The following is a 16,968-nucleotide window of genomic DNA, read 5'->3' on the forward strand; positions in this document are numbered from 1 at the left end:
CTTGCCTTGATAAGGTTTATTTTGGTACCCTGCCCTCCTGACGATGTTCTATTTTTTACAGGGAAGTTTGACCTCAAGACGCAAAGCGTCGACATGTTCCTAGTGATAGAAAGAGGACTTACCACTGCTATCCCTGCTGTGCCCTAACAGCTTACGTTGGTTTTGTCTTATGCTGCCTCTCTAGTGTTGCCAGCATAGATCAAAAGGTGCTTGCTTCACTATGATACTCACCCATCCGTTGCAAGTTGACGACGCGGCAGGTCAAGTCTCCGCCGAATTTAAAACAAAAGCACAGGTACGAAAGGTTTTGATGATTTACAACTCAATAAATCTCACCCGAAAATAAAAAGGGTGTAAACCAGTAAGTTAACGAAGAATGCAAAAAGATTCCATGAAAACCAACCAAGAGATATACGAAACTAACTGGCAATTCAATGAAAGCTAGACCAAAGCTACTCTAGTAGGGGTTGTTTGTCTCCCGAATAGTTACATCAGTACTCGCTGCCGGGGTCAAGCATTGTACAACCACGATGAAGTGACGCACTACACTCTACGGAAGGTCACTTTAATGCCATGCACCACATCATCATCAATATCACGAAGAAGTACCAAGATTCAACATGAGACCAAATTTCCTCCAAAGAGGTTGTATTCAGCTACTCCGCTTTTGCTTTTTCTATGCTCTGCCACCTCGAAAAACGAAGCTTTTCAACCCCAGTAACTACACTAAACCACGATCGACTTGAGAAGGAAAAAAGTCGATGCGCGAGAGAGTATCCCTCCCACATCGCAAACGTCCGCCCTTGATTCCCCCCTCTTTTGTTCTTCTATGTTTGTTGTGTGGTAGTCGTCGTCGTCGGGCGGATTTACGCGCCGTTGCCGTTGTAGGCAACCAGGTTGGGGCTGCCGTTCAGGGTGCCGGTGACACGGCCGGAGGTGCCGAGGGCCTTGATGCGGGCGGTGACGGCGGCCGGGGTGGTGAGGCCCTCGAGAGCCTGGAGGTAGACGGCGAGGCCGGCGACGTGGGGGGCGGCCATGGAGGTTCCGCTGATGGAGTTGGTGGCCGAGTTGCCGCCGATCCAGGCCGAGAGGACGCCGACGCCAGGGGCGAAGATGTCGACGCCGGCACCGTAGTTGGTGAAGGTGGCCGGGCGCCAGCTGGAGTCGATGGCAGCGACGGTGAGGGCGTTGGGGGCGTTGGCGGGGGACTGGCTGGAGACGGGGAGGGGGCGGCCGAACTGGTCACCGTTGCCGGCGGCGACGACGGAGAGGACGCCGCGGGTGTAGGCGGCCTGGATGGCGTTGGTCCAGGTGGTGGAGGCGGGGCCGCCGAGGGACAGGTTGATGACGGAGCGGCCGGCACGGGACTTGGAGGTGATGTCGTTCACGGCCCAGTTGAAGCCGGCCAGGATGGAGGAGGTGGTGCCCTGGGCGCCCTGGAAGACCTTGACGGAGATGAGGTTGGTCTAGAGAGAGGTTTGGTCAGCATCCGGCGGATGGGATAGAGAACTGTGACTATATGAAGATGATGTGAGAGGGGAAAGGAAGGGGGGGGAAGGTGAGATAGAGTCCGTCTGGGTGAACTGCATCTCGGGAAGACGATGGATGATGGGGGGGGGGTTGGAACGAGACAGAAGAGAGATACTCACGCGCTTGGCAACACCGTAGGTCGAGCCACCGATGGTTCCGGCAACGTGGGTGCCGTGGCCGAGGGTGTCGGTGTGGGTGCCGGTGAAGGCGTTGTAGCCGAGGGTGATGCGGCCGGTGAACTGGGTGTGGGAGGCAATAACACCGGAGTCGACGACGTAGGCGTAGGTGTCAGCACCGGCCGTGGTGTCGTAGATGTACTGGGTCGAGCCCGAGGTGCGGTGGGAGATGGAACCCAGACCCCAGGGGGCGCCGGACTGGGTAGTCAGGGCGCGGTCCTCGATCTTGAAGTCGGAGAGGTACATGTAGTAGTCGGGCTCGACGATGGCGACCTGTGGGGGGGGGGGGGGGGGGGGGGGGGGGTGTCAGACGGTTCATACACATACACACACTCTCTCTCTACGCTCCGCAGCTCCGTGGGAGGACAGGAAGGGGGATGAGACTCACATCCGGGCTGGCCTTGATCTCGGCAATGGTGGCATCGTCGAACTCGCCCGAGTAGGCGTTCCAGTTGCTGATGTTGAACTTGTTCTCGACACCGGCGGTGTCACGCTTGCCGAGGGAGCGCTTGTGGACGTCGGCGACCCAGTTCAGGTGGGACTCGACGTTGGCACCGGCGTCCTCCTTGAGGGTGACGATGTACTTGCCGGGGACGGCGGCGGGCTCGTCGCGGCGGTCGAGGACGGGCGCGGCGAGGACGGCCGGGAGCAGGGCTCCGATGGCGAGGGCGAGGCGGCGAAGGTTGGCCATTGCGATGGGGGTTGACTGATCAAGGAACCGAGAGGGAGGGCTGGAGAGGCAGACAAGAGCGGATGGGGCTGGAGAGAAAGAAGAGACGGTTCAAGGACGAGGGACGATGGCCTCACTTTATACTCGATCTCACGAGCATGTCGTTCCTGTCTCCTCGAGGACTCGAGAGCCGAGACGAGACGAGACGGGACGATGTCCACGACGGAGATGTTGTCAGCTCACGCTCCCATTGCGCCTATCTGCGTCATATCTTGCGTGATGCTCTGCCAAGCTGCGACTTGTGAGCTCGATGCCGTTCAAGCTGCCTAAAACGGATCTAGAGGCAGACGGCTGCGAGGGCATCTGGGGCATCTGGGGGGCATCTGAGCAAGGAAATAAGGGTGTGTGTAATGTGCGTGCGCGGTCTTGGAAGAGGGAAGCACGCGAGGCCGCTCGACACTCGTGCGAGGTGTTGTTACCTTCCAAAAAGCCTCGCCTAGAAGCTTACATTGTGGCCGCCGACCCTGCAATATTCCATGCGTGCCCAGCTTTCTTCTGGACTCTGCCCTGTCTTGGTAAAGTTGACGTGTGATATGCTCGCTCGCTGTTCAGGTTGTGAGGAGGACTTGACTGGACCCCAAGACAAGCTGTCGAGCTCCGAGCACCACTACGGCCTTCTCTCGGGGGGAGCTAGAGTGGGAGAGGGTCCCCGGAAAGCGTGCCGAGCGATCGATCAGCGTCAGCAGGTTGCTTGATGGTTGTTGGGTATTGGATATGCAACTATCTATGGAGATTGCCTTTACAGACCGTCTCACTAACGATGGACCAACAGCCCGGGTCCACGCGGGCAGCAGTTCCCCTCGCTCGCTAGGTCAACCTGGCTCAGTGTGGACATCTGGACGACAATAACGATACATATCATACAGCTCCTACGCCACTTGATTTTGTTGCTGCTAACGAAACCACGGCTATAACCAAGAACGGCTTAGACCGCTGCTGCGTTTAGCAGAAAAGCGGATGAGCCATAACAATCCCCCCCTCCCAACTTATGCTTAATTCGGAAGGTCGCACAACAAGGCATTAGCGAGGGGAGCTGGTGCATAAGGACATCCTGGGGACCAAGCACTTAATCAAATGGTACATGAATCCACACCGCCCTACCGCTTTTCCCGCCTGCCATATTTGTACTGACGTCCGACTGTGGAGGGGTGGCAGGGGGGAGGAGGAGGGGGGGGGGAGGACCCAATAGACTATCTGGAGGCGGGAAGATCCTCATACAGGCCAGATGCCGACCGAGAAGAAGAAGAAGAAGCGTACACAATCCTTGTCGTATTGGATGGTTATTGTGTGAGCGAGCGCGTGTGCCCTGCTTTGCTTCTTCAAGAGGTCAACTCAGCCTTGGCTCGCCCAGGCATACACAGGGACGGCGAGAACGAGAGTACAGAAATGCGTAAGGTCTATCTACGTGGGATGGTGGGCGGCCAAGCTCATCTGGGCGTTCTAAGCGCCGACGCTTCGAGGGACGAGGCCATCCAGAAGTTTATCGCCTTCTCTGTTGGGATGGAAAACACCACGGAGGGAGGGGGGAGGGCATCTTGGCTCTTGAACCTTTCTCATGGCCTCATCCCCCCCCCCCGAAAGGAACTCTATGCTTGACTCTCATCAACCATGGTCCTCTACCTCTCTCTCACACACAGCCATCAAGGTTGGCGGGTTCAAGTCTCACGACCAAGGCTGGCTTGCAGCAACGCCACGTCTGCATTGGCAACGAGCTTCCCGAAAGGTCCATAACGTCCCTGTTGAAGGCTTGAAGGCGCCTTCATTCTCGAGAGGCACGTCAGACGACGACGAGTTTCCGTGCTTTTTTTGTGCTGCTCTTTGCGGGAATTCCGAGGGAAAAAAGCCTTGGCGAGGGTCCTACCTTTTCCCAATCCCCATTTTAGATGCTTTGATATGCTGACGGCGTTGCTCCCCTCCCCCTGTGAGCTGTGAGCTGTGAGTTATGTCCCCAGTCCGACTGCTGCCTTTGGATGATGCCATTGAGGCCGTTCCTCGCCCGCCAGGTTTGAAGACGAGGAATTGCGCCAACTTCCCTGCGTCGATGGTCGATAGCCTGTGGAGCGCCAAGAGACGCAGCAAGGGAGCCCGGCTTGATTGCTACTCAACGAGGGGGGAGGGGCAACTGCCGCATGATTTGAGGATTGGGGGCCGGGGATGAGGGGCGATGATGATTCACCGAGTTGATAGAGACAGGCCGCGCTCAGCTCCGGTCGTTGTCATGGCAGAGGAATCAAAGAGCAACGGGGATGAGAAGGAGGAGGAGGAGGAGGAGAGCGGTGTTCCAGTGTCCAGTGCGACCGCCATTGATGGATGATGGACGGCAAAGACAGGCAAGCTTCAGCTTGGCGAGCATGGGACATTTGCCAGTTCCTCAGCTGCATCATTCACCTCACGCACATCATCTTAAAACCCCCACCCCGGTCAGTGAAGGGGGTGGTTCCAGGTAGGTAATCCCGCCGCGCGGGCCGCAAACAGCTGCGGCGGCGGCGGCGGCAGTCAGATAAGGTAGGTCGGGCGACCTTGTGAACAGGTCAACGTAATGAAGGATCGAGGGGGGAGAGCTGTGCCTGGCGGCACGCCGCACGCCTGCTTTAGGTGCAGAGTGTGGATGTCCAGGTACTCCTTTCTCTCTCTGTGTGTGTGTCTGTCTTTGGAATCCTTCGGCAAAGATGGCAAAATATCAGTCCCGAGGAGTGAGACAAAAAGGGGATTAGGAAGGAGATAAAGGCCATACGCCCGTTCGGATCAAGTCAATGTCAAGGTAAGCAGAACAAGACGGCTCTTCGGAAGGGGGGTGGAGGACCATTGCGCAATCTAATCATTGCTCCGAGGCCGTTCCTTGCTGTGGTTCTTCCCACTTATTATGTGCGTTATCGACAGGGGGAGAGGGTCGAGTGGTGCAGCGAAACCGGGCCAAGAGAGAGGTGTATTTGCTTGGCGATATTGGGCCCCATTTCTGTTGCGCGAGAAGCCGCCGGACGGACTACGGAGGAGGGAATGGGAGGTCGATAAACCTTCACTGGCATGTGAAGAAGAAGCCTCCTCTCGGCGTCTCTAGTTGAGATGGGGTTCTCCGTGAGTCCGTATCGCATCACCCGTGTTGTCCTCCCGTTCCGTGAGAAGCGTGCCAAGTAGTGGACTCCGTGGACCAGCCCGGGACCCAAGCTTTTGGGTGGCTCCGGCTTGGCAGCTGGGCTTTGACGACTCAACGAACAACTATGATGACAACTGAACGTCAAGAGAGGTTTGACAACTGGCCGTTGATGTATACCTACGGCTTCCAACGTTGGAAATCAAGAGATGTCGTCCGTGAGGCTCTGTAGACCCTCGACAAAAAGGCAATGCCGGCAGTCTAGTCACACACAGCCGTAAGCCGTCAGCCGTTGGTGGGTTGCACCACCTTATCGGAGACCATGGTCAGTCACCAACGCAATCCTCCGGGATGAGAGTCACTCGGCACAAGCCGAAATTGAGAAGTTGGCTGCGTATGCACGACGGCCCCCCCCAGGTAGAGAAGATGGCTGCTCACCAAGGGTAGATCATAAACGACTGCCCTTGACACAACTCCCGCCATCATCTATGTGATCTGCCGTTGGTTGTTTAGTACGACTCGACTCATCTCTTGTTGCGCAGCATAGAGCCAACAACCCGGCTTTATCATGTTTTTTCATTGTCGCTTTCCTAATTGACTAGTCAGTCGGGGTGGGTTCACCGTTGGCAACTCCTCTGATCACTTTTGATCAAGGCAAAGACTACTCCCGACCTTCAGGTGAACGACCCGACTGCAGTGTGATGTGACGCCCGATCGTAAGGACGGGCGCCCAACCCATGTCTAGCACGTCCCGAGTAGCGCAGCAGTAGCATACACGGTAACAACCAATCTGCCTCGCGTGCCCGATCGCGACATACGCAACCGTCGGTGCCGGATAGCCGGGTGTGGCAGGTAGACCGACTAGGGTCTCGCGCGCGTCTGGCTGCTGGCTGCTGGCATCCCCTAATAGCCTTGCGACATGTCGATAAGGTTGCATGCAGGACGCGCCGGCATGTGGTGGGAGAACCCGGAAGCGGTTGCAACTTGCAAATGAGCTGATAAGAGCTGGCTGAAACCTGAGAGTTGGCACTTTAGAAACAGTTGTTTGTGTGTATGATAGTAGAAACCTAGTCTTTCGGTATTGGACGGCTGATTGTGTGTGTGTGTGAACACTCTTTAAGTCTCGACGCAGATGTATTTAACTGCGTCTCTTTTCTAAGTGATGCTCCTTGCGTCTATCAGGAGAGTGCTACCTAATATGACCCAAAGATTACAAAGATTCAAGGCCGTGGTAGCATAATAGCTACCCTATGTGTTTTTCTACCCATGAGATACCCGGAGAACTTCTAGTCTTGAATCCAATAACGCTTTAAGTCCCCCAGGAAACGTCTGAAGGTTCCATCCCGCTTTGCTAAAAGCACGTTCTACCCAGACTGACGCGCTGTAATCTCGCGGGGGACGAAATAACCTTGTTGACTGACACCACCGTGACGTCCAATTTTCCCTCCAGACCTTCAATGTCCAATGAATGGCCTCAACCCTGAGAGGTTGCAAGCACGCAACGGAGAAACCCCAAGGGCCCAGATATGAGTGCTTTCACTGGTAGGCGGACGAAAGCTCTGGACAATAATTCCAGACAGACAATAACCTGAGACCGACTTGCCCACTGACTTCTCGGAAAGGCCCCTCTTCACCATGATCCCCAGCACTGTCTTAAGCGCCTGGGCCGCGCTGCTTGCTGTGACAACCGCTTCTCCCATCGAAAAAGATGCCAGGAATACCCTCCTGCGGCGTAAAACGCCCGCCAAGATGAACGTTTGTGCCCCCGAAGGAGACAAAAAGTGGCAGCCTGGTAAGCCTTCCCCGAGTACCGTTATCCCTGAGCAGTGTCAACAACGACAAGGGAAGAAACCCGAGCTGGCTGACACAAAACAAACAGCAATGGATTTCGACATGGACAGCTGCTACAACACGCCCGCCGGCGGCTGCCGCGACGGGCCGGACCTCGGGAGCAGCAACGTGTACTCGCGCGCGCGCTGCAACAACGGCTGGTGCGCGTACATGTACGGCTACTACTTCGAGAAGGACCAGATGACCGTCTGCCTCGGGCACATGCACGACTGGGAGCACGTCGTCGTCTTCGTCGAGGGCGGCGCGCCGAGGTATGTGTCCGTGTCGGCGCATGGGCGGTACACGATGAGGCCGTGGGGAGACGTCCTCGTCGAGGGCACGCATGTCAAGGTCGTCTATCACAAGGACGGGCCGGGGACGCACGCTTTCCGGTTCGCCAAGGCGGAGGACGATGCGAGGCAGGAGAATCATCTGGGGAAGTGGTTTGTATGTGATCCCCCCCGGAGCTCTGTGGTAGTATCACGGAGACATCTCGATTGTAGAATACAGCTGCTGACAGCTTGGCAGTACGGAGACCTCATCGGCTGGAACGGCTTCCCTTCTGCTGCCGTCCGAGAAAAGATGACGGGCAAGTCTTGGGGAAAGGCCAAGATCGACTTCACGGACGAGCGGTTCGGAGACACACTGAAGAGCGCCATCCAGGCCCAGGGCAGCACGCCATACATTGTCAACATGGACGCGGATGTTGACGACGGATCTCCCGGTATGCCTGCCTATTGCCCGAATCACTTCTGGCGGGTAGAATGAGGACCGAGTTGTTTGGTGCTGCAGCATTGCTGGCTGCCGCTTCGTTCAGCGGAACCAGAATCAAACCCGCCACATGACTTGGCTACATATGGGAAAGGACTGCGGGCGGTATGGTTGTAAGTAAAACCAAACTGTGTATACCGCCTGAACTGTTCTCGCAACTCCACTATGTTGAGTTATGTTCTTACGGCTGTGGTCTTGAAGTCTAGGCTCTGGAACGAGAGGAAATCAGCATACGGTATAGATAGTACCAACAATTCAAAAAGGCAACTTCCATTGTATCTATTTTCTTAAGAAACGAAGTTCCAAATGATACTCATTGCATGGTCAATCAAGAGAGAACTGTAACTGTCATATTTAATTGCCAAGAGCCTGTTTTGGTAAAAGCAACATAACATAAACGGCCGATATAAGATTTACATAGTCAGACAGGGTCGACTTACAGATAACCAATGGCAGCACCTCCCTGGTTCTCAAGGTCACACACAGAAGGGAGGGACTGTAATTGTTCTGTTTTCCCGTATTATCATAGGCCAGCCCCCCAAATGCGTTCTAGTGACGAATATGTGCCATTCTGAAATGGACCCCTACAGTAACTTTCTAGACGTTCCGTCCCTCTTGAGCGTTCTCGATTCACGACGCTGTCATTCAACCATATATTCACTCGTCTCACTCAGATGGGCAAAGTCCCGCCTCAAGATACGGCCATCGGTCTCGGCAATTTCATGGACCCCGCGCGCTCCGGCCTTGTGAGACATAGTGGAGATGTCATAACGTCAACCGCGGGGCCGGATCTGCCTCGACAAGGCACAGAGGCGTGGAGAATACGGGGAGGGGCATGCTCGATCACCGGTTGATGTTCCGCTGGATGCTGTGCCCCGCGGGTTGTGTTCCCCTTTACAGTCTTGCAGATGCAGGATCTCGCCACCGACACGAAGAGTCTGTTGCTGACTGGCCGAGTGTATCCATCCCACTGGCTGCAGCTAGACTTTGTCTCGCCCAAGGCGGGGTTTCCCAACCCAAACAACGCATTCCTAGGGAATTTTAGCCTGATCAGGAACTCAAGTGTCGGCGATTTTGGTTTAAGACTGGAGTGTTTTCAAACTCTAGGGGAGTAAGGACCATTCGCGCCCGGTGAGATAAGAGGAGGGCAGATGATGAACAGAATCAAGTCGTGTATTACATCTTTTTTCACACTTGGCTCTTTTAAACTTCACTTTCACTCAAAGATTCCACTCATAGCTCTACTCACAGCTCTACTCACAGTTTTGCCCCCAGCTTTAAACAACAGCGCCCGAGCTCAAGGATCGATCCGGGCATAACAACCACGAACAAGTAACGAACAAATAGTCTCTAGCTCGACCCAAAGAACGACATCCTACTGGGAGAAATCACAATGCCTCACGCCGAGTCCCTACACGCAACGTCCCCTCCCACGATCAACGGCGTCCACCTCCACGTCAACGATGATCTACTCTCCCCCGACGAGGTCGAGCTTCTAGTCCAGTCTCACCCGACGGACGATCTCGACGTCCTCCGCGAGCAGTACCGCCAGAACGGCTACCTTCTCATCAAGGGACTCATCCCGCGCGAAGACGTCCTCTCGGCCCGCGAGTCCTACTTCCGGTCCCTCGCCCCGAGCGGCGTGATCAAGCCGGGAACGTCCCCCCGGGACGGCATCTTCGACGACGCGAAATCCCCCGCGGACTACCCCGGGATCGGCGCCGGCAGCGTCAAGAACGCGGCCCCGGGCGAGACGGACCAATCCGCCGTCTTCACCTCGGCGGCCCTGCGAGCGCACACGGAAGCTTGGTACGCCGGGTCGGACGACGGCGCCACCCGGGGCTTCTGCAACCACCCGGCGCTCGCGGCCTTCGTCGCCCGCCTCACCGGCTGGGGCGCGGACAACACGCTCGCCGTCAAGCGCACGCTGCTCCGCAACAACACGCCGGGCAACCGGGCCATCGGCGTGCACTACGACCAGTCCTTCATGCGGTATGGCGAGCCGACGTCCGTGACGGCGTGGGTGCCCATGGGCGACGTGCGGCTCGAGGGCGGCGGGCTGATCTACCTGCGGGACGGCGAGCGGCTGGGCGAGCAGATGGAGGACGAGTTCGCGGCCAAGGCGCGGGCGGCGGGCATGAGCGAGGAGGAGACGCGGAACGCCTTCAACGCCAACATGATGGCGACGGGGTTCCTCAGCGAGGGGCCCGCAGACTTTGGGAGGAGGTACGGGAAGAAGTGGATGGTGAGCGCGTACGAGGCCGGCGACGTGGTGTTCCACTCGGCGCACATGGTGAGTCTTTTTTTCTTCTTCCACGGCTCTATCAGCTGGTGTTTTCATATCTATCTTGGTTCTGACTTGTGTACCAGATTCACGCGTCGACCAAGAACTATGACCCTGAAGGCCGGATCAGGCTCGGGACCGACTTGCGCTTCGTCGACAAGCGGCGGCCGTGGGATACTGTGAGTCTCTTTTCGAGCCCTCGTTAAGTCAAGTAAAACGACTAACGAAACCAGCGGTGGGACAAGCACTATAGCTTCAATGACGGTGTTTGATATTTGTCTTGGGTCGACGAGTCGATAATTCAGATTGGTTGTACTCGCGTGTGAAGAAGAGAGCCCCAGTCTCAACAAGTTCCCCTCTCAAGAGGCAGAATCGACGCTTCATAACTAATAACAACTGTGAATCTACCTCGATGAGAAGCTGTCAAGCTCGGCCCACTGCTTCCTCAACGTCCTGACCAACGCCCCCGTCTTCCACTGCACGATGGTCCTCACCTGGGCCAGGTATTTAATGGTGTGCTCCCGCTCGAGCGGGTGTCTGATGAGATGCCCGCCTGTGACCCCGTCGTCAGTCGTCACCCGGCAGTGGCTCCGGATCTGGAAAGACTTACATAGAGACAACATGTGCGCCGGCAGATAGTACGCGTTGACCGCTTCGTTCGACAGGGCCAAGCCCATTAGGATACAGAGATAGAACGTGATCTCGCGCTGGGCACACCATCGTCAATAATGGTGAGAAGAAGTACACATCAACAAGATGGCACACGTTTTCGACGTACCTCGCTGTCCATCCTCTTCTTTGTCCCCTCGAACCCCGCCGTCGGGTTCGAGCTGTTGTACTCTTGGAAGGAAAAGATTGCTTTTGAGGCGTAGTAATACCCGAGACCGACGGTGGCTGGAGAACATTAGCGCTTGTATCCCGAGTCCCTACTCCATCCTGATAGATAACAGCCATGCTTCTGGTCTTTTATCTTTCGGCCCGAACATAAGAGGGCTGGGAGTCTCCTTACCTGGGTCAGCCGTCATCCAAAGCGTCGGGAACGGCTTGCCCCCGGCCACGTCCGCCTTTTCGTAGAACAGCGGCCGGAACGAGACGGGCTTCTCCCGGTACCACGCCTCGACGTCCCCCCTCAGGTCCTTCCAGGCCGCTGCGGCCTCCTCGCCGCCCGCAGGCGGCGGCAACCCCGCCCCGCCGTCCGGGAAGAACAGCTTCAGCACCTTGGCGAACAGGTACACGACGCGGTTGGCGTGTGCCGTGTCGTCGTTGCGGTGGAACGTGGACGACCTCTCAAAGTTCTCGAGGCAGATCTCGATGGGCGTCCGGCGCACCAGGTAGACGTACAGGGCCTGGCGAAGGTGCACCCAGCTGGCGGCCTCGGCCAGCCCGCCCTGCGTGACGAAGCGGGCGACGGCGTCGTGGCTCAGCAGGTTCCGCGTGCCGCGGAGGTGGTGGTAGTGCGAGTCCGTCTCGTTGTCGTACTCCTCGTACAGCCGCATGATGACGACGGCCGTCAGGAGGATCGAGTCCCACGTCTCGGGCGGCTGCGAGAAGGCCTCGATCACCAGCTCGATGCATCGGTTGTGGTAGTAGGTGCTCTCCAGGTCGGACCCTCGGTCGGCTGCGACGTCGCCGTTGCCGTTGTCGTTGTCGTCGTCGTCGTCGTCGGTGCTTTGCGTGTCGAAGCGGCTCGCGAGGGCGAAGATGCCGTTGAGCAGGATGGGCTTGTGGAGGGCTAGACGGGGGACGTCGAGGGTAAATGGCCGGGCGTCGTGACAGGCATCGATCTGGGGTGGCGAGGGCATGTCAGCTGTTTGTGATTCCGTCATGGGTAAAACTAAGACAAGAGGAGCAGGTCTCACGGATGGCGCTATCCTCATGATATAAGTCCGGAAGAGAAAGGCCTGCCGACCGGTGAAGCCACAATGCTCGGGGTCCGTCGGTTGGTCCCGATGGTCTGCATCCGGGCCAAAATAACCACCAGCCCGCTCCGGTTGATATGGCGGTCCAAGCTGCGTCGAGGGGGAGTCGCCGAGGAGATAGGATATCTGGAGCTGAGGCTGCACCTCCGCGGCGTTCCACTGACCGCTTTCAGAGAGGAGAGCATCACGGGTGGGATCCAGAAAGTCGGAACTCGACGTGAAGCTGGCCCGGTGCTGGTTTGCCGCCGACGCCGGCGGTGGGCCTCTGTTCAACACGAACCCGATCGGCGCGCTGCCGTCTCCGTGGGATCCTTGGCCCGAGAACCGCTGGCCGGGCGCCTCGGCCCGAACGCCGCGCGAGGCCGGCGGGGCAAACTCCAGTGTGAGTTGACCCTCGTATGGGACAGATCCAAGCGGGGAAGCCTGAGAGGTGAAGCTGGCGCTCCTCTCGCCGGCGACGGGCTGGGTGGCCGGTGATGATGAAGCTTCGGTGAAGGCGGCGGCGTCATCCCCGCGGCTTATCTCGCTCTGGCGTCTCGCTGTGTAGAGTGTGAGTATATGTATGCCATGCGAGATGGCGAGATGGTCGACACGAGAGTGAGAGGGAGGGAGAGAGAGAGTATGAGGTTGAATTGTGAAGATGAAAGGAGATTTGGGTGAGTAGAGGGACACGGAAGGGAAAAGTCGAGTCAAACCTCTCTGGCCCGTCTTCTGGACTCCATCCCCCGCAACCTTCTTCGCGCTTCCCGGCGCGTGCTTGAACCTCAAGGCCGTGTCAAAGCGACAGTCGAGCTCGGCCTCGACGCAGGCGCCGCAGCCCTTGGCACCGGGCTGGACGACGCATTTGCGGTGACGCCGCCGGCAGGCGTTGCAGCAGCGTCTGGGCTTCATGTAGGTCCGGCCAGGCCCTCGTCCCGTGGTCCGAGTCTCATCCGAATCCCGGCCGCCTTCAGTCTCTGTTTGAACTCTGGTCCTTTCACTTCGGGGCTAACCAACATGGGTTGTGAATGGCTGGCGGGCCGGCGTGGGGGGGGGGGGGGGGGGGGGGGGGGGGGGCGGACAGACGGTCTTGCGATCCTCTTTCGAATTAGGGGTGTGTTTTGCTGGGCGGGAGAGCACGAGAGACGAATCCCGCGGGATACATGGCCCTTTTGAGGACATGACAAGGGCACAAATTGATCGGGAGGCACGGCAATTGACGCGAGGCGGGGGGGGGGGGGGGGGGGGGGGGGAGAAAATGCGGGGTGAGCCCCGAGGTAGGCATGAAATGGTGTGGGCAGCAATGCGCGACTGTACGTCGTGGCTGGTTGCTTTGGAGAAAGTCTTGAAGCATGTGGATAAACTTCCACCAGTTAAGTGAAGCAGAAGTGGTTTCTGGTGTGGTTGGGTTGGTTGCTGATGAGAAAGACGAGGCATCAGTGATGATACTGGTTTTATCTATATATGTATATGTCCTTCACAGGTTCTCGGCATGTTGGCTTGAGGTGAAGACGTTGTTTGACGAGAGCCAACAACCTAGACACGAGTCATGGATGACTCCATAACGAAATGAAGAAAACGCAGGGGTTTCTAATGGCTGGAGGATAGGAATATATCTACAAGGTCATTGCACTCGTAGACAGATTGAAAGGGAACTAACTCTCTGAGACGTCCGTCTGGCGCCGCCAACAAAACAGCTTGCCCAACTCCCCTTCAAAGATCGGAGGAAAAGCGCACCTAGAAACTCCTATCGTGATGTCCGATGATTCCCATAACTCGGCACAACTGACCTGATGCTCTCTTGCCCAGGTCGAAGGACAAAAAGGCTGTCGAGATCGCTATGATCAATATTCATCATCGACTGGCTAACAGCATACAGCGGAATTCCACGGCCCTGAGCGCGCAGTGCAAGCAGCCAGCCTCAAGCGGCACAAACACTGCCAAAGTGCAAGCAGAAATGAAGTGCCAAGAGCAGAAGGATAGACGGCGTTTGATTCAAGATGACCTAAAGGTTTATCATTATCACATCGTTCCGAAGGCTGATTTTTATGCCGATTGTCGTAACAACAGCACTCTCGATGTGGAAGTGCAATCCAGAGCTTCTACTGTTTCTGTTTGAGATACATAACAAACTCTCAACAAGCAGGGTCGCCATTTCCAAGTCTTTGGTTGTGGGACATTCCCGCAACGGGCTGCTTTCTCGGATCAAGTCGCAGTCGTCAGTTGACCACTGCTGTCGGTATGCTAAACAGCAGACCAACTGCTGTCTAAACAAAAATGGCAAGCGATCCTCCCATTGCTGAGAATGAATATGTCAATATACGAGCCATTGCGCTTTCGAGAACCAAGTCACCGTTGGACTCTGGTAATTCAATGACACTGTTGTCAAGAAACGTCCCTGTCAATGCCCGCTGGTGGCCGTGTTCGGGCGCGAGATCGCCGTGTGATTGTGAAATAATACGTTGACCAGTCTTTTGAGCTTCTCCCGCTGTACAGGCGCATATACACCCAGCATAGACAAGAGGAGTCGATAAACATCTCCCTCATATTGTCCAAGGGGGAAATTCCCACTTGATTTTACGAAGGTGCCATCAAAGGGCCTAATTCTCACTCCAGGCCCGGCTCTGAGATTCAACTTTCAACCCCTCGATTGTTGTTTCATAGACGCCGTTCACGAGACAGAAGACCTTGAACTGGACTCATGTTCCAACCTGACTGGGAGATCCGGACAGCAGACTTTCCTTCCTTGATTGGATGGGGATTCGGCAGTTCTGATGTCGTGTCCCGCAGGCCTATTCCTTTGTGCGACGATAGTCAAGCCTAGAACGGGGAGCAGTTTGAGTTGGACCAAACAGTCACAGGCCAAACGCACAAACTAAACACACAAAGAAAATGTTGTTTTAGGCTGCCTTGGTTCGCATGTCAGGTCGATCGAGCGCAGTTAGCGGCGCTCAGCTGTCAAACGCATGGCGGCGGTAAGACAAATTCAGTCGAGTGCCGCCATTTCAAAGAAAGTGCATCCTCCAAACCTTTCGGTTCGTAACAATTGAGCGAAGTCGGAAATTTTCAGAGTCTCTGACCTGGTGTGGCTTGCCCAGTAGGTCAGCCCTCACTCATTCGTCTCCTACGGCTCTCATGAGCCTCAGTCTCAGTCGAACTTCCACGCGTGGATAGCCATGTCACGACTATCCGGGGACAGATGACCAAAGAAAAAGTCATGATTGGGTCATGGCGGGTGGGCTTCGGGAATTCTTACGTAAACGCCACCATCTCTTGTTCTCCTTTCGGGACTAGTGCATCTGCTGCTGATCTCAGGAACTCGGCAGAGCAGCAGCAGATCTGACTTTGCAGAAAGCCGTCGCGCCTTTCCAGGTGCTTCTGGACCTGGGGAGGGGGGGGGCGTTGAGCACGAGTCCACGGGAGCGTCAGTGAAGCCGGTATCTCAACGTTAGGGTTTCCAGCCGGTTATCTTGAGTTTGTCCCTTGGTTCATTCATCAAGATAAGCAAATACCATGACCATGGCACCGACACCGACCTCGGAGCGCGCGTTCGGTTTCCGGCAACAAAAGGCCCCGCGACGAGCCGGTACTCGGATCCGAAAGGACCCATCGCGACGCGCAGCATCAGGTTGTGTGAGGACCTTTGTGTCTCCTATCTGCCCTCTGCCCTCTGCCGTATCTCCGGGTCTGGTGTGTCAGAGGCTCAAAGTGCTGAAAGTGCAGGGTTTGCGGGTTCCTCGGGCCCCCCATATCCATACCGATAGGAGCAGATACCAAGGAGACAAGAGACAATTGACGCGTCACTGCTGCTGTGGGAACTGCTGCACCGGCCGGCCTGGGGCCTGGGCGGCGTCCAGGGCATGAAGTTTGAGCATGACTCTGGCGGTCGCAGCGTAGGGACGCATAGTCTTTGCATATGTAGAACCACGGGCCACGGATCACGATCTCACCACTCGGCGCGTGGTCACCCGAGACCATCCCATGGTGAAAGAGGGGAGAGAGGAAGGGAGGGGAGGTCGAAACTGACTTATCGACGTCGGGCTTCGTCGGCTATCGTGGGTGCATCTTCCCTCGGAATAGAGCGGGAGCGCTGTGCGCCCCCCATGGGGTAAGTGGGAGAGGCAATCGCTGGCGGCCCCCGGATAGTCGAGGGACGATGAGATGCGGCCATGGGAGGAACCGGGTGGTGGAGGGAGCAGTGACGTCTCCACGTGGGTGGTGATGCGGGGGAGGAGTATGTGCATTGCCGGCGATGCAGGCAGTCAGTTCAGTCCATCCTCGGAAGCTCATCATGATTCCGAGTGAAGAGGTGATGCACGGAAGTCGTCCAGGTGGTAAGCGTGAGAGTGAGAGTGAGAGTGAATGCGAGTGAGAGTGAGACTGAGAGAGGGTGAGTGAGTGAGTAAGTGAGTGACCAGCGGTGATTTGAGCCAACAACAGAGACTGGATCTCTATCAATGAGAACCTTGAGGGCCAATCCTTGATAACTGTATCCCATCCGATGGCTACGTGGTTTGGTTTCCGGTCCTTCTTTCAAAAAAAGCCTATCATGTTTGGTGAACGCATCAATGGCAGACATCCGTCACTGATTGACAACACACCAAAAGTCTCGTCATTCAGCAGGCTGCCTGCCCCCCTATCGGTCCCGGCAGCTACAA

At 56.5% G+C, this 16,968-nt stretch overlaps 4 protein-coding genes across 4 annotated transcripts; 2 read left to right on the forward strand and 2 right to left on the reverse strand.

Annotated features, from left to right (window-relative positions):
- Nucleotides 1-645: 645 nt before the first annotated feature.
- On the reverse strand, nucleotides 646-2,456 carry CDEST_08694 (Putative peptidase S8 propeptide/proteinase inhibitor I9). The gene is made up of 3 exons (XM_062924853.1): nucleotides 2,095-2,456; nucleotides 1,650-1,979; nucleotides 646-1,466 (listed from the first exon to the last, which is right to left on the reverse strand). The coding sequence occupies exons 1-3, from the start codon at nucleotides 2,395-2,397 to the stop codon at nucleotides 867-869; spliced, it is 1,233 nt and encodes a 410-aa protein (XP_062780904.1). The 5' UTR covers nucleotides 2,398-2,456; the 3' UTR covers nucleotides 646-866.
- A 4,706-nt stretch (nucleotides 2,457-7,162) lies between these two features.
- On the forward strand, nucleotides 7,163-8,125 carry CDEST_08695 (Putative necrosis inducing protein; the record flags this gene model as incomplete). The annotated part of the gene is made up of 1 exon (XM_062924854.1): nucleotides 7,163-8,125. The coding sequence occupies one exon, from the start codon at nucleotides 7,163-7,165 to the stop codon at nucleotides 8,123-8,125; it is 963 nt and encodes a 320-aa protein (XP_062780905.1).
- Nucleotides 8,126-9,521: 1,396 nt separating this feature from the next.
- CDEST_08696 (Putative phytanoyl-CoA dioxygenase) lies at nucleotides 9,522-10,618 on the forward strand (the record flags this gene model as incomplete). The annotated part of the gene is made up of 2 exons (XM_062924855.1): nucleotides 9,522-10,421; nucleotides 10,499-10,618. 2 exons carry the CDS (start codon nucleotides 9,522-9,524, stop codon nucleotides 10,616-10,618), a joined length of 1,020 nt encoding a protein of 339 aa, XP_062780906.1.
- On the reverse strand, nucleotides 10,232-13,367 carry CDEST_08697 (Putative fungal transcription factor, zn(2)-C6 fungal-type DNA-binding domain superfamily). Its single transcript, XM_062924856.1, has 8 exons — nucleotides 13,027-13,367; nucleotides 12,272-12,870; nucleotides 11,422-12,196; nucleotides 11,191-11,306; nucleotides 11,023-11,119; nucleotides 10,643-10,965; nucleotides 10,496-10,589; nucleotides 10,232-10,418 (listed from the first exon to the last, which is right to left on the reverse strand). The coding sequence occupies exons 1-6, from the start codon at nucleotides 13,220-13,222 to the stop codon at nucleotides 10,817-10,819; spliced, it is 1,932 nt and encodes a 643-aa protein (XP_062780907.1). The 5' UTR covers nucleotides 13,223-13,367; the 3' UTR covers nucleotides 10,232-10,418; nucleotides 10,496-10,589; nucleotides 10,643-10,816.
- Nucleotides 13,368-16,968: the final 3,601 nt, after the last annotated feature.

Source organism: Colletotrichum destructivum, chromosome 5 (genome assembly GCF_034447905.1).
Source record: "Colletotrichum destructivum chromosome 5, complete sequence".
Lineage (NCBI taxonomy): Eukaryota > Fungi > Ascomycota > Sordariomycetes > Glomerellales > Glomerellaceae > Colletotrichum > Colletotrichum destructivum.